Source organism: Eupeodes corollae, chromosome 2 (assembly GCF_945859685.1).
Source record: "Eupeodes corollae chromosome 2, idEupCoro1.1, whole genome shotgun sequence".
In the NCBI taxonomy this organism is placed as follows: domain Eukaryota; kingdom Metazoa; phylum Arthropoda; class Insecta; order Diptera; family Syrphidae; genus Eupeodes; species Eupeodes corollae.
Window position 1 is genome coordinate 151,923,367 of NC_079148.1, and position 15,027 is coordinate 151,938,393.

The 15,027-nt window shown below is 34.9% G+C and overlaps 1 protein-coding gene and 1 long non-coding RNA gene across 2 annotated transcripts; one reads left to right on the forward strand and one right to left on the reverse strand.

The window, feature by feature from the left end:
• Nucleotides 1-3,295: 3,295 nt before the first annotated feature.
• LOC129945728 (inositol polyphosphate 5-phosphatase E) lies at nucleotides 3,296-14,263 on the reverse strand. The gene is made up of 5 exons (XM_056055599.1): nucleotides 12,883-14,263; nucleotides 12,680-12,808; nucleotides 3,831-4,488; nucleotides 3,507-3,760; nucleotides 3,296-3,432 (listed from the first exon to the last, which is right to left on the reverse strand). The coding sequence occupies exons 1-5, from the start codon at nucleotides 13,839-13,841 to the stop codon at nucleotides 3,324-3,326; spliced, it is 2,109 nt and encodes a 702-aa protein (XP_055911574.1). The 5' UTR covers nucleotides 13,842-14,263; the 3' UTR covers nucleotides 3,296-3,323.
• Nucleotides 14,264-14,477: 214 nt separating this feature from the next.
• Nucleotides 14,478-15,027, forward strand: LOC129945729 (uncharacterized). Its single transcript, XR_008781512.1, has 3 exons — nucleotides 14,478-14,618; nucleotides 14,678-14,840; nucleotides 14,894-15,027. It is a non-coding gene; the product is annotated as an uncharacterized LOC129945729 (long non-coding RNA).

Sequence of the window (15,027 nt, forward strand, 5' to 3'; positions counted from 1 at the left end):
ACTATCAGGCTCAGTACATTTCCTACAATTTTGGGCATTTGATGCCGGAGATGTCTGAGCATTGTGAGTCTTTGACCTACGTCTATAATTACCATAATTTGAGGCATAACGACTTACCTTGTACCAATTGATTGCAAGGAGATAGAGTTGAGTTCACGACCACAACGGCGACGACTGCGATGACGGCGACGATGATGAGGATCTGAAGCTGAGGATGACGATGATGAAGACGTTGTTCTAATGATGGATCGATGAGCTGATGATGAAGACGATGAGTACGTTGAGCTGTGACCAGGTCAATTGATGATGACCACGTGATGATGTTGAATTGACTATGGCCAGGTCAATTGATGATGACCACGTGATGGTGTTGTTGTTCGTTTTAAACGAAATTAAAGAATTTTGTTGGTTCAGCCAACTTTATGGAAAATTTTCCAAAATTAAAGTAATCCAATTTGAAAGAAGAACAACTTTAATTTCGTTTAGTTTCCAGCTTATATCTTAATATATTTTAGTAATTGCCTTAAGCAATTTTCTTATTTTTTCTGATTTTTTTGTTTTAACTATCAAGCTTATGCACTTCACTCTGTTTTTTCTCAAAAATGGTTGATTTAATGCCAAAAAAGCTAAATTTCCGGTGTTCAATAGTAAAATTAATTCTTTAAGAAAGAGATAGATATTGACTTAGTATATTGCGCCTTTTCTTGGAATTCAAGAAACAATACTGCCATGAAAGGTGGTTCCAAGTTCGCTTAACACCCTCATCAAATCAACAGAGTTGATATTAAATCAAAAACAAATCAATTTATTTTGTCCAATGGAATATAAATCAGGGTAATTTCTTTTGGTAGATCTAGATAGGTAGATCAAACATAAATCAATTTATTTTACTCATGGACACCACCATAAGTCGAGAAAATTCTCTCTTACTATCATCCTTGGTGGTTCTATTTGTGTCAATCTGACCATTCTCAAATGTCAAACCATAGACAACAACCATCAAAAATTTTTAAGGAGTATAGGGACCTAAGAGGCCAAAGACAGGTCTTTTTGGGGATTTTTTTAGAGACAGCTTACAGCTTATTTATAAAAAAAGCACCTCTGTAAAAATTTCGCGATGTCGTCTTTCCGGATTTTAAGGGTCAAAAACCAGGCTTACAACTCTTGTAATTTTTTAATCTTATTTTTTGCCAAAGACAATGATTTTTTTTTTCAAGATATATTCAAAACATCAAGTAAATCGATTTAAGATTGTCGGAGTTATGAATTCGTTCAATTAAAGGAATGTAGTAAAAAATTATTAAGGGTTTTTTCGTCCTAAATTATTAAGTTCCTAGTTGACCATTTAAATTTTTAAAACACCGAATTTTCGAAAATTCTACAAAAAGCCCATTTTCGATATTAAATTCTATTTTATCTATTTTTAATTTCATATAAAACCCCTTCAATATCAAATCCAGCCATGCGTTTACCCTTCTCTTAGCCATTTTCTGTTCCTCCATATACTATATGAGAACATTCATATATGCGGTTCATATGAAGTACTTCCGAATGCCTATGATACTTTAAAGCGTAGGTGCTTATACATATACAAGGCTTCGGATCCTCAATACCAATTTGCCAGGACCTATTTCTATATATATACCAATATGTACACTTTTATGCATATCTACATAAAAATATGCTTGAATATGCCTACATGGGTGATTATCCCGGTTAATATACGAACGACGAACCGGAAAGCCAAAGCCAAACCAAACCACCAGCTGCTGACACCGGTGATTTTAGGTCGGATAATAGCTAAAGAGAGAAAGCTTAGAGTAAATGTGTTTGGTGGTGTGTCGGGTGCTGGTCTAGGACGAGTGTCAGTGCACAATTTCTTTGATTTTCATTTTTCAATCGACATCGAAAGAGAAGGGGAGAGAAGGAGGAGTGAATGGAGAGTCGCAAAAGAAAGGGTTTCGACTTAATATTTTTGCAAGTCCTCTTTTCCTCTAGGACCTAGTTGATACATATTAGGTAGTATACCCTACAACAATTCCTAAAGAGTGTGGGTAGAGAAGTTAAATGCCACAAAATGAAGCGAGTAAGCACGCAATCACAATTGCACCAGCACAATCATTTTTCTTTGGAGAAGGTTAAGTGGAACAGAAGCACCAGCTCCAGCATCAGCACCAGGACCACCACCACTACCACCACCATCAGCAGCAGCAGCAGCTGCAAGTTAGTGAGATAGGTGATGTGGAAGTGGTTTCTGTTCTTTTGTGTTTAAATTGGTTTTTCGATGTTATTAAGTTCGGTATAGGCAGTTTCGATGAACGAAATTATTTTTTACAAAATATGTACGTATATACGTTAAACGTGACATTGGAATAAGGATATGGAAGGTGTGAGACTTTTAAGCTTTTTGATTCCTTTTTTTTAAGTACAAACAAAAATACATTTTTATGAAAAAGTAAACTGATTTCTGTTTATTTAAACATTTAGGTATGTTTTTAAAAAATAAATAAATTAAGTAATAAAATCACAAAAGTTAAGTTATTAAAAACTAAACATCAACAAACAACAAATTGTAAATAATAAAATTCGAGAAATTTGTATTTCTTTTTTTTTTTTTCTTTTTACAAAACAAAATAACAAAATTACAAAACTAAATTATATTAAATTATATAAAACTATTTTTTAATTCGTGCGAACCAGGAGTTTTTGTTTTAACGTTTAAAACGTTAAATTTTATATTTACCACAGAATTGTAAAAAAAGAAGCGTTGTTTTGTTTTTAAGTTTATGTTTTTTTTTGTTTTTGTTTTTGGATTTAGCGAACAATCTTAAATCTAAAGCGCAGAAAACATACTTTTAGTTTGTGTCTTTTCGTTATCTAAGAATAATTTTTACTAACTAGAATTAAATTTATAGATTTTTACGAATTAACTTATTTTAAATAAAATCTTAACATTGTCACAGAGAGATTCTGCAAATAGGTATTTATTATTATTTTTAGATTCTTATTTAAAGTATATAAACATAAATTTATATTTATCTAATTATTGGAACTAACAATCAAAAGAGAGATAGTCTACTATTTATTTATAGCCATCGCTAAGGTGACTTAAGGCCTATTCATTAAAGCACACAACCGTACGAAACTTTAAGTAACGTATACGACTAGAAAATGAACGGAAAACAAAATATGAAAAAAGATTCTACATAAGTTTGTCCCGTAGGTTTGATATAAGAATGCCATTTTGACTAAAGATATGCACTACATCTAGGTTAAGGGGTTTTCCTTTTTATAGATAGATTGATAGATGTGGCTAGAGGAAATTATTGTACTGAACAGACAGCAGAGGAACCAGTATACTGGTTGTTGAGACGACGCTTCATTCCCTGAATATAGATATCACGATTGAATAACCCAGCTGCAAGTGGAATGCTATAAAAGAAGAAACCCAAAGATATTTTTAAAAATTTGATTCTTCTATAATAATATTATATTTTTAAACTTACGAATCAGTTCCGGCACGAATGGAGGTCTTGAAGAGAGCCCAAACAGGTTTATGGTCCGACGATGTTATCGAAGGCACTGAGTCATAAGACAGACACTCCACCAAGGCTGCTGGTTGTCCAGCTGCTGCTGCAAAATTACTCGATCTACGAATTGCAAGGCCCTGGGTCTGTCGAAATTTATACAGGATGCGATCGGTGTAAGCTGGAGCTCGCTGTTTACTTGACGTATCAAACTGTTGAGTACCTGGATCGTACTGTGAAAACAAAAACAAATTAAGTGAGTTATAAAATTACAGCAGAAGCACTTAAAGCCAAAAAATTCACCTTATAAGTTGGCGGAAATGTAATATTGGCTTCCATGAATCCCCGAAATGCAGCTCCATCGGCCAAAACCGACGACAACTGATCTGTGTGCATATAACCATGTGGCAAGTGTGATGGCAGCGGGAATTTTGTATTCTGAATCCATTCCAATAGCTTCTCTCGAGGTTCACCTAATCTGAAGTTGAGATCACCACACCAAAAGACATTATCGAAATTTTGGGTGACATCTTTGTTCTTATGTCGTAATTGAAGGTTTTTTGGCAAATCTAGGGCATGAATAATTCTCTTAACATCCGACACCCGTTCTTTGACTTTTTGTTGATGAGCCGTCAGGTGGGATGTAACAAAAAGCATGGAGGTTCCGAATAAACAAAACGATATAGCTATTGCTCCTTTTGTGCGAAAAGCAGTTCCAGGCCGTACTGACATACTGGCATCTTCGGGTGCTGAACAATACCAAATTAAATCACGTCGCATGAAAATGGCAAGATGGAGGGTTCCTAGAGTGGTCGAATGAAAGAGCACGTGAGATGGTCCGAGGGTTTCTTGTAATGTCACTTCCCATTCAACACGTTCGGGACAAGTTTCTTGAGTGCCGACAGCAACGATGTCGGGGACATTTTCCATGGTCGCAGGAAGAACAAAATCATTCATTTGTCTGGAAGTTAAAAATTATTTATAAATTTTGGAAAATAAGTATACAAAAAAATTGTATGAGGAACAAGAAAAAGAAAATAATTATACCGAAAGTATAAGATTTTTATAACAAATGAGAAACGTTTTTATTCTTAAAAATATTTCGCACAAGCCAATGAGCAAAAAAAGGGGATACAATAAAGTTATAAAATACGTCCAAGTGTACGATTGGGCAATTTAACGTTGTCGTTAAATATTTATGATTTTGTTTTCAAACCTCAATAAGGAATATTCACAAAGATCCCTGCTTTTACCAATCATATGATTTATATCTTTTTTGACCTGTTTTTTATTATGGTTATTGAGTTAGGGGATATTTTTAATGGAAGTTCATGTACAATTGAATCATCAACGAAAATTGCGGGGATTAGTACATTGACGCTCATGCTCACGGTCGGTTATCGCAATGACTGGGTCCCAACATTAATAGGGCACAATTTAATACAGACCCAACTAATGTTTTCGAAGTAATTTTATAACAACGTAAAATATGGAAATGGAAATTAAGTTGATAGATTGTTTTACAATTTAATTTTAAACCGAAGTTGATTTTATTTGTTTTTTTCTTAATGGTTTGATAATAACTTGTCATCATTTGCATGAGTCTTGAAAGATCAAGTGGCAGTGCAGTGATAGAGACAAAAGAAAGATACAAATTAAAAACAAATTTACAAGCTTAGTATTTTTTATGTTTGATCAGATGGAATCAAAGTTAAGACTTTAAATTCGCCCTATGAAAAGTAATGGTCTTTTTTAAGGAAAGTCAATTTTCTTACAAAGAACTTCCTTTTACCATCATCTGTGAGTTTATTATTATTGGTTCTAAATAAAAATTAAGCATTCAAACGAAATTCCACAAACATTCCACTTTCGGGAGGGAGTATCTGGTAGAAGTCGAAAAAAAAACCTTACTTCCATTTATATACTTTTAAAGACTCATTTAATGATACAAATACTTAACATTATTTTAAGGCTGTTTGATAGTATTTTAACTACTGTACTTAAACATAAATCATTAGTTTAGATCAGGTTAGGTACACTTATTTTTAGAATAGGAAAGTCAGAGGGTCCACTCGATGAATGTGTAATTTTTGCTTAATCGCTTAAATTATTTAACTTCAAAGGTGACAGTATTTCCATGTACACACATAGTTTCAGAGGAACAAAGCTTTTCACTTGATATGTTTTTTTGTATCTACAAAACAAGGCTCATATCGCCATTATCTCTCAGCGCAACCTGCAAGCATGAATTTGCAAAACAAAAACACAGGAATATGTGGCTTTTTGAGTGTTTGGTGGAACACAGAATAGTCTTGAAAAAATTTGAGGATGAATTAAAATTAATTTTGTTTTTTAATCATCAATACAAGCATTTCAATAACTGAGAAATCGGCATTCGAATGGAAAAAGATCCTTTTGTCTTTTTTTATCAATATCTGAGCAACTAGTAATAATTGTTCAGAAAATCCAAGATTGGTTTCGAAAACTAGATTGAATTCTCTACAAGGATTGGCAATTTATTAAAAAAAAAAAGATTACAACATATTTTGAATCGAAGCTTAAAGCAAGTAAATTAGAATTGTGCCTCAAATTAAAAGAAAAGAAACACACAAATTGGTCAATAAATTAACTCAAGAAAAACTAAGACAGCCCTGTTGTTCAAGTGTCAACGGTATTCTAACCAGGTGTAAAGGCTATGATTAACAAAATAATATCTTTGATCCTAAATACTGAAAATAAAAAAATGAAAATGGGCATATGAATTCTTAGGATTAAGTTCCAAAGGTGTGACATTTTTTTTTCGAAAGCCATAAACAAAATAAAGTGATTTTAATACATGGTCAACAACGTTAAGTACTAAAGTTTTTCTAAAATCCACTTTTAAATCCTTAACCTTATTTCCAATGCATTGCATTATTTTAATATATAAATTATTAACAATTATTTTTCTTTACAACAATTTTGAGATGATTTTGAAATAAAAAAAAATGTTTGAAACACAAAATAGTAATTAGAAAACTTTGTTTGAACATTCAATTGCAATAACTGATTGTAGAGTTATGGAGAACTTTCACGGTAATTTAGAGCATGTCAGCAGTATCTAAAGATAGTTGACCTTCCAAAATCTCCATTAAGGATTTTATAGAGCCGAGTTGGGGGAAAAAAACTCAGTTAGAAATACAGCTGTCGAATCACTTGGAGTAGAGGACACGATGCAAATAACTCTGTAATGTCTTCTGGTTCTTCGGTGTTACAAAGGCTATAGATTTGTGGAAGATCAGCTCGATGCGGCATAGAGTTAAGATTCAGTACTTTGACTCGAGCTCTAAATTATGTAACTAAAAGCCTCAGAAGAAAACCTGTTACTGAAATAATTAGCCTGTGATGTTATTTGGTGGTTGAGGTTCCTGTACACATTTCAGCAGCAGTTCACAGTTGCTTGAAAAACACGATATTTGGATTGTAAGACAGCAAAACTCCAAGATATTTGAAATAATGAAAGCGAGGTGCGTTGCTTAGTGATCAGTTTTCTTCTGCGAGTCTTCTTCTCTGACGTGGTTCAAAAATCATTACTTTTGTCTTGTTTGTATTAATGCAGACCTCAGGATTCACAAAATATATTAAGTTTGTTGATATGCAGCTGAAAGGTAGATGGATTGTCAGCCAGTTAAACTAAATCGTCGGCGTAGACCAATACTCTGATTTGTATACCGGCAAAGAGTATTCCAAACGGAAGTACATCACAAACGTCATCAATAAACAAGGCAAATAATATCGGGTTTAATATACACTCTTGGGGGACACCTGATGCTGTTTCAAACCATTCAGATAATTTAGTTCAGTCCCACACTGATGCAGTAGATGAGGCAAGAAAGTTGAAATAAAATATTAAGAATTTACGTACATCAAGGCATTTCTATTAACCTTGTCAAAGGCTGCTTTAAAATGCACAAAACAGGCATATCATTTCTTTTTCTGCTCAATCGATCTCCTGGAAATACTCGTCAGAGCGAATATATAATCTTGCGTTGAGAAACCCGAAACCCTGCCTGGAACATGGTTAGTCGGTTGCTGTTCTTAACCCATTCCGTCAAACTTTCATAAAGAATTGAAGTTAGAATCTTTCTTAGCGAGTTGAGAATCGAGATTCCTCTTTAGTTCTCTGGCTGATTGCAGATTGCGAATAGAACCGATTTGTTGAAACTGTTTTGAACAAAATAATTTTCATAAAGTTTGTTGAATTATGCCAAAAGGTGATTTTTAAACGGTTCCGTACTATTCTTGTAGAATTCAACCGGAATGCCATCTATGCCAGGAGCCTTATTATTTTTCATTTTACTCAGAGTAGTTTTAAGCTCAAGTCGAGTAATAGGATTATTCAGCTCGCAGATAGAGACATTGGGTTGTGCATAATAGAAAACATGGTGATTCTCTTAAAGCTCCCAACTATTTTTATACTACGTAAACTTCATCAAAATTAGTTTTGTCGTTTAGTCTTGAAAGTATAAAATACAGTGTTTTTGATAATGATTTAGCTAACAAGTATTAAAAAATTCTATTATTTGTGAGAATACACTTACACATAGCTATTCTCCTATAAACATAAACATATGTACATACTTCGAGATTTAGAAATGCGTGAGAAAGTCAAGTAGAACTGGCTGTGGGAAAAACATGGCGTGTCCAAATCTATAATTGCTACTTTTAAAGTTTGACTCCGCTGTGTGTTAATAGTCATTGAAAACGCGGCATTTAATGAGAATTGCATGCGTTAGAAACTTTATGTGAAGTTATTGGGTATGGTTGAGAAGCGTGGTTAAGAAACATTGTCCCCCTTGACTTCACCAATTAAGATTGTTGCTTTTACAATATGCCTTCCCAGTTAGAAATAAAGTATCAATTGTTATTATATTCACTGCCCGACAACCGATTAGCACCCCCTCTAATCTTTCAGTGTAAATGCAAATAACTAGGATCGATTAATATAACCCTGGGGTGGAATCGGGTAAGGTGATTTGTGGTAGGTGACAGTCACAATCAACAAATTCGGTCTGTGTAAGGTGATAGTCACCGGTGACAATCACGATTTGGTGACTTTTTCTGGTGACAGCTCTTTAGTTGTCACTTTCATTGGAAATTGATTTTTATTTTTAGTTGCTGAAATTTCAAGACAATATGAATGTGTTTGTGCCTTTGATTTTACCTTCTGAAAATGAAAATATGATTCATAATAGAAATGTCCGGCTCTTGAATATTAACCTCCGCAATAAAATAAACATTCTTCATCTTCCAAGTCCAAAGTAGGTACGCATATGCATGTGCTATATATTTGTTCACATATAAATACCTATTTATTATAACTTGTTTTTTTTTATTATAATTAATATTCTGAATTAAATAGATTCTTTAAAAACTTTCGATTGAATAAGGAAACATTTTTACATATCCTAACGCTTCTGGATTTGTCAGCTGCAATGCGGTCAACACACATTCCTCCTATTCTTCGATTAGCCGTGACTTTAAATTTTCTTGGAGGTGGTGGTTGCCAAAGGCAAGTTGGCGCTGACTGGTCAGCTCCAATGGGCCAAAGTACTGTTTGTGAGGTTATTTCTTTGACCATAAAACAAATACAGAGAAAATTGTGCCCATTTACAATCAAATTTAATCAATCGGCTTCAGAAGCAACAAAAATGTTCTTCTACGAAAAATTCCAAATTGCTGGAGGTAGGATTTTGTATCTTAGTAAAAATAAACTAATTTTATTACTTGTTTTTTATTCTATTATTTGTTTCCTAGTAATCGGCTGCATCGAAGGGAGTCATATTATGATTCTCCGCCCCTCGGAAAATGAGCATATATATTTCAATAGAAAATATATATATATAATATATAGATTTACAACAACACAAAACTTATCCGGATAGCTTCAGATCGGTTTTTGAATACAACCACTGAAATTGTAACAAACGTCAGTGAATTTCTTTTAAAGTGATACCAAATTCTTACCAAAATTTGGTGATCACCTTACACAGACGCAAAAATAGTTTGATCACTTTTTATGATCATAAAGGTGACAATCAAAAATCACCTTAGCCGATTCCACCCCTGGTTACAAGAGGAGATTGAGGAATCGAATCGAATTGAAATTTCGATGCAGGTATATGGTGGCACTGGATCGAGGAATCGAATTTAAATGGAATCGAAATGACATTTGGGTTTATTTGTGTGCGTGCTGCTAAGTGAATAACTTTCAAATAAATTTCAAATATTATAACAATGCTCTCAATTTAAATTAAATTAAGCTTAGAACCAAAAATACTTTATTTAAATGGAGTATTTCTGCTTAGAACTAACAAGAGGGAATAAACTTATCGCACACACAAGCAAAACCTCGCACACCAATAACTCCATTCGCCGATTCAGGTTTACGAACAAATTTTCGATTCGATTCAAATCTTTCAGTGGGATTGGATCGAGTAATCCTATTTCATCCGATCCAGGTCTATACGGCGCTAAATCCTGATTCAATTCGAATTCAATTCTCCTTGTAAACGCGGTATATGTATGATGGTCAATCATTTTTTTTTATTCTCCTTTTTTTACTCTTTCTCTAAAAAAACTAGAGGTCTGGAAATGAACCGTTATTTTGCTTTGCTTTATTGTGTCAAATGTATTTTTTGCGACAGCCGATTAGCACCTCTACGCTTTTATAGTAATTTTTGCATGTAAGTTGTCGTGTTTTTCTTTTTTAAGTTATTATGTATTAGTTTATTTTGAAAAATTTTCAATTAAACTTAATAAAAATCGGGAAAGCAAAATCGTTAATTGAAGCAGATGATTAGCGAATTATTTTGATCCAATTCCCACTACTCTGCAGCCAAGATTAAAGAAAAAAACCGGTGCGTGCGGACTGTGCAAAAAATTATTTCCAATGCTGAACATTTAAAGCGCCTAAAAATAAAAAAAAAATAAACACTTCTTAACCAACTTCGAACAGCGCCTCGATTTCCGCAGAGCGCATATGTCCTATACGAAGGAGTGGCAGCTTGTTATCTTTTCAGACGAGAAAAAATTTAATTTCAACGGATCTGATGGTTATGCTTACTACTTTCATGATCTTCGAAAGGAAGAGCATACTTTGTCATTTTATGGGGAATTTCTTACTCCTCGTTTGAATGCCACAGCATACAATGGTGTACTAAAAGAACGCAGTTCCCTGCAATCAAGGATATTTTTTGTCCCTTATAATGGAAGTTCCAACACGATAACTTCCCTATCCACACCTCTAAGGGCGTAAAGTATTGGATTGCACTCCAAAAAGTACCCTTACTGAAATGGCCGCCATACTTGCCCGACGTTAACATAATATAAACTGTTTGGGGGTTTCAAGGTATACGAGTCTGAAAGGCAATATCCAACTGAAGCGATTCTCATTGAAGGAATAAAAAGTACATGGCAGACTATTTCTCTGGACTATTTAAAGAAATTATATGATTCTTTACCAAACAGGATGTACGAGGTCATAGTTAATTGTGGTGGTACAAAACATTAATAATTTAGACAGGAATAAGTAGTAAATGTAAGGAATCAAAATTAAAAAAAAAACTTGGAAGTATTCTCTGCCCCCTTTCTTATGTTATTTGATATTTTCAAGTGAGGCTTCTAATCAAATGTCCGGAAAAAAAGATGATTTGTCTTCTTTAAAATTCTGTTGAAATGTTATTTATTGAGATCGTACCGAAACAAAAGTTAATTTCAAATGTTTTATTTGATTGGCTGATATTAAGCTCCAAGGACAGGAAGAATATGGGGCGATAATCGGTCTTTGGGCAGTGTATGTGGTTCACTATTTCCGGGATAATGGTCGCATTCACAAAGCTAGTGGCTACGTAGCCAGTTAAGAGATTCTGATTGGCTAAATCTAACTATAATAGTAGTTGAAATTTCTCCCGACATAGTGTACAAATTTTGGCTACAAAGTACATGGGCGCATTCACAAAGTTAGTGACTACGTAGTCAAAATTCAACTAGCTTTGTGAATGCAAAATTGCACTACAAAGCTAGTCAATCCGGAACTGTCATATTAATGAAATATACATAAAATAAGAAACATTTTTCAGAACTCTAAATAGTTTTTGTTCCTTTTAAATTCAATAAAACCAAATAGAGGATATAATATGATTGATTTATATTTGTATATTTTGCATTCTAATGTCCTTACCGAGCAGCTGAATTTGAAACGTCAAAACCAATTTTGCATTCACAAAGCTGTTGAATTTTGACTACGTAGTCACATTGAATAAATTATGCTATTATCACCAATCACTTTAAAAAGCTTATTTTTGAATACTGTAGAAAAGAATGTATTAAGTTTCTAAAGGACTAGTTCATATCTTGTCCTACATAAGATACAGATTTTTGCCCATACACAAAAATATACCATATGGCGAGATATCTCTAAAAGTGGTAGCACAAAGGGGCGAAAATGTCCATTCTTCCATTGTAACAACAGATTCAAAATATTACGATATATTATTGAAAAAAAAACATTTAATTGACGGCAAACTTAAAATGAAATCTCAATCTGAATCTAATGAATTAAACATTATTTAAGTGGGAAGTAATAAAGTATACAGAATCACTGCATCTGCTTAGAAGCTATAACCAAACCTGACATTCATGACGTAAGTAATTAACTTTTTAAGAAAAAAATATAAAATAAAAACTCTTACTAATCACGATCTTTTACTATATCAAGAAAAAGAAATTAACTTGTCAATTAAAATCTAGAAGTAACCAAAAATATAAATACAAATAAAAACAACCCACAGAAAGCAAACAAAAAGACAGAGACTACAAAAACTCTATCCTAACAAAATTCATGTAGGTTTTATTCATTATATTTGCATATTATTTGACTTGATTAATTAAATAAATATAAATTTAATTTTATACACTACACCTATGTTTGTACGTCACTTATTTAAACAACTCTTTGTCTAGTGTAAATATTGTATCATGACAAAATTTATTGTGAATGCATGACCTCACAGATTGAGCAATTGTATATAAAATAAAAATTAGCAGATGTTCTCTCAATAAATTAGTCACTCAGGCCAAAATAAAACATCCAAATGGTTTTTTAAACTTACTTGGGTGGACTCTGGCCGTTCATGTTCCATGTGCCAACAAAAATAGTGACTTCTTTGTGTGGCAGCACTCGTTCCAGTTCACTTGGACCCAGGAGTGTTGACGAACCCAATCGTCCATCCAAATAACTCCTAGAAGCAAAGAAAATGCATTTTTAAATCAAACTCTTTCAGATTATTAAAAAGAAAAATGTCATTTATCAAACCTATCTCTAGCTTTCTCTGTTGGAATCAAACTCAGAACCTGGGCAGCCATCAGAGCCTGCCGGGCTAGTCCTGACCCACTACCTCCTCCCTGCTGCTGCATTTGTTGCTGTTGCTTTTCCATCCTTTGGAGGGGGATATTATCGTGCGACCACGAGCGCACTCCATCCGAAACATCCTCCGCTGCTCCCACCTCAGGCTGTGTTGAGATATTTGGCGAGGACATGTGTTGCACTTCATTAACCAGCTCCTTTCCAGGAGGAAGTAGCTTCAACCTGAGTCGTGATCTACACGCAGTTATAGCAATCGACCGAGGAACATTACACTCACTCTGCGTACTCTTCACCGAAGAATTCGACGGAGAACTGTGTGAATTGTTGAACGACTGCATGAGCTTCCCGTTCATCGGCGTCTCTGGGGCACTATTACACTCCGAAATGGGCTCTGCTGCCATTGCATTCGCATCGAGATTCAGAGTGAGATTGTCGCGCTTCAAACAACCCGCATCTGGCAGTGAATTATAACGCACACTCACCGGCGGTGTCATCGGCTTCCGATCGACTTTGCAACACAAACTGAATTGATGGCTAAATCGATTGTGATCGGCGCTGTGGCTCGACGAACTGCCTCGACTCGACTTATTCCTAAGTGGACGGTTTTTAATTCTACGTTTAACACTAGTTATTGCATTGGTATCATTATTGTTGTTGTTGTTGTTGTTGTGGATGTTGTTGCTGCGGTTACCGAGTTTTTCGGGCGAGCACTTGGCAAAGGAAACATCATGTGGCACTGTGCTCGCATCGTCGACGCTCAAATGGTTCGCATCACGCTTGTCCAGCACCGGATGGGGTTCGACTTTGGTCGATCGCTTTGGCCATAATCCACTGAAGATATTGCTGCTCCCTTTGCTGGATTTGGGGCTAGCAGTGATACGTTCCTCACTGCTAACACGATCCATCATCACTTAAAACAAACTAAATCTAAATCAAAAGCAAGACAAATAAAATTCCCACAGCTGATTGTGTGACTGAGGTTTTACTTCTACTGCTTTAACTTAAGGGCGTCGGAACGTCGTCGTTAAGGTCGTCAACGTCAGAGTTGTCGCTATCGTCGCGGTCGATGGCTGCGGCGACGGTAGCGGCGGCGACTAGAATAATTCTACACTAATGAGAGTAAATATCACGAGATTGTTGACTAGAGAAGAAAAATATACAAGATTCGATAGAGACCTTAGAATGGCAAGGGGAGGTGTTCGCGACAATTCGAGACGAGAGAAGCCGAGCTAAGTTACGCTATTCTATGAATGTACAAACAAGAACAAATTGTATAAAGAAGCGTTTCTATGCAACCTTCAACCGAAACACACACCGCTCACGGAAACACGCAGATAGAAACACCACACCACACCGAACCACACGGAACCACACCACCCACAATCCGTGTATATCACTTGGCCCTCCTCGAACTTGACTTGATTGTTGAATGTTGATTCTCTGTTTTTCTTTGTCGGATCTCAAAAGTTAACCCAAATCGAAGAGACCTTGATGGTGCAACGTTTTGGTCTTCATGTTGATTTGGTTGCAAGTGCGAGTGCGAGATTCTCAATCGTTTTATTTATTTGCATCATCATTATCATCTCCGAGGGAAAACTCAAGAATGGAATAGTTTCATTGGATCTATCACACTTTTGCTGCTGTTGACTGTTGACTGTTTTGCTGTTTTACTGTTGACTCTTTTGGTGATTTCTGATTTCTGAATGAAAAAATCAATAATTTTGTTTCAACTCTTTTCTCACAGCATGACGACATAACTAATAACTCACCTCGAATCGAAAAGGAAGAATTGAGCAAGTTGTCCTTGTCCTGTTGTTGTCGCTTTGTGTGTTGTTTGTATGTCGTGTGTTTGTTACCTGATTTACGGGTAGTTCCTGAACTTTTCTTGATGTTGTTTCTATTTTTATGTGAATTTTCTTCTTTTTTTTGAGGATTTGATTAAGTTTTTCTTTTGTTTTAGTTTAGAGCGTCATCGTGTCTTGGGATTTGAAGCTGTTTCTGTACATAGTTTCGTTTTACCCCCTGATCGAAAGAACAAACGACGGCGACGGTTTATGTAATGATATGTGATGAGATGCCGAGCGAGAGTCCGAG

Excerpts from the sequence above, each read along its gene's own strand:
- LOC129945728 (XM_056055599.1), bottom strand. The coding sequence starts at position 13,841 with ATGATGGATCGTGTTAGCAGTGAGGAACGTATCACTGCTAGCCCCAAA. Across the intron at positions 4,489-12,679 it reads AACGGCCAGAGTCCACCCAA|ACAAATGAATGATTTTGTTC; the intron begins GTAAGTTTAAAA and ends TTTAACTTCCAG. Across the intron at positions 3,761-3,830 it reads CATTTCCGCCAACTTATAAG|TACGATCCAGGTACTCAACA; the intron begins GTGAATTTTTTG and ends TTGTTTTCACAG.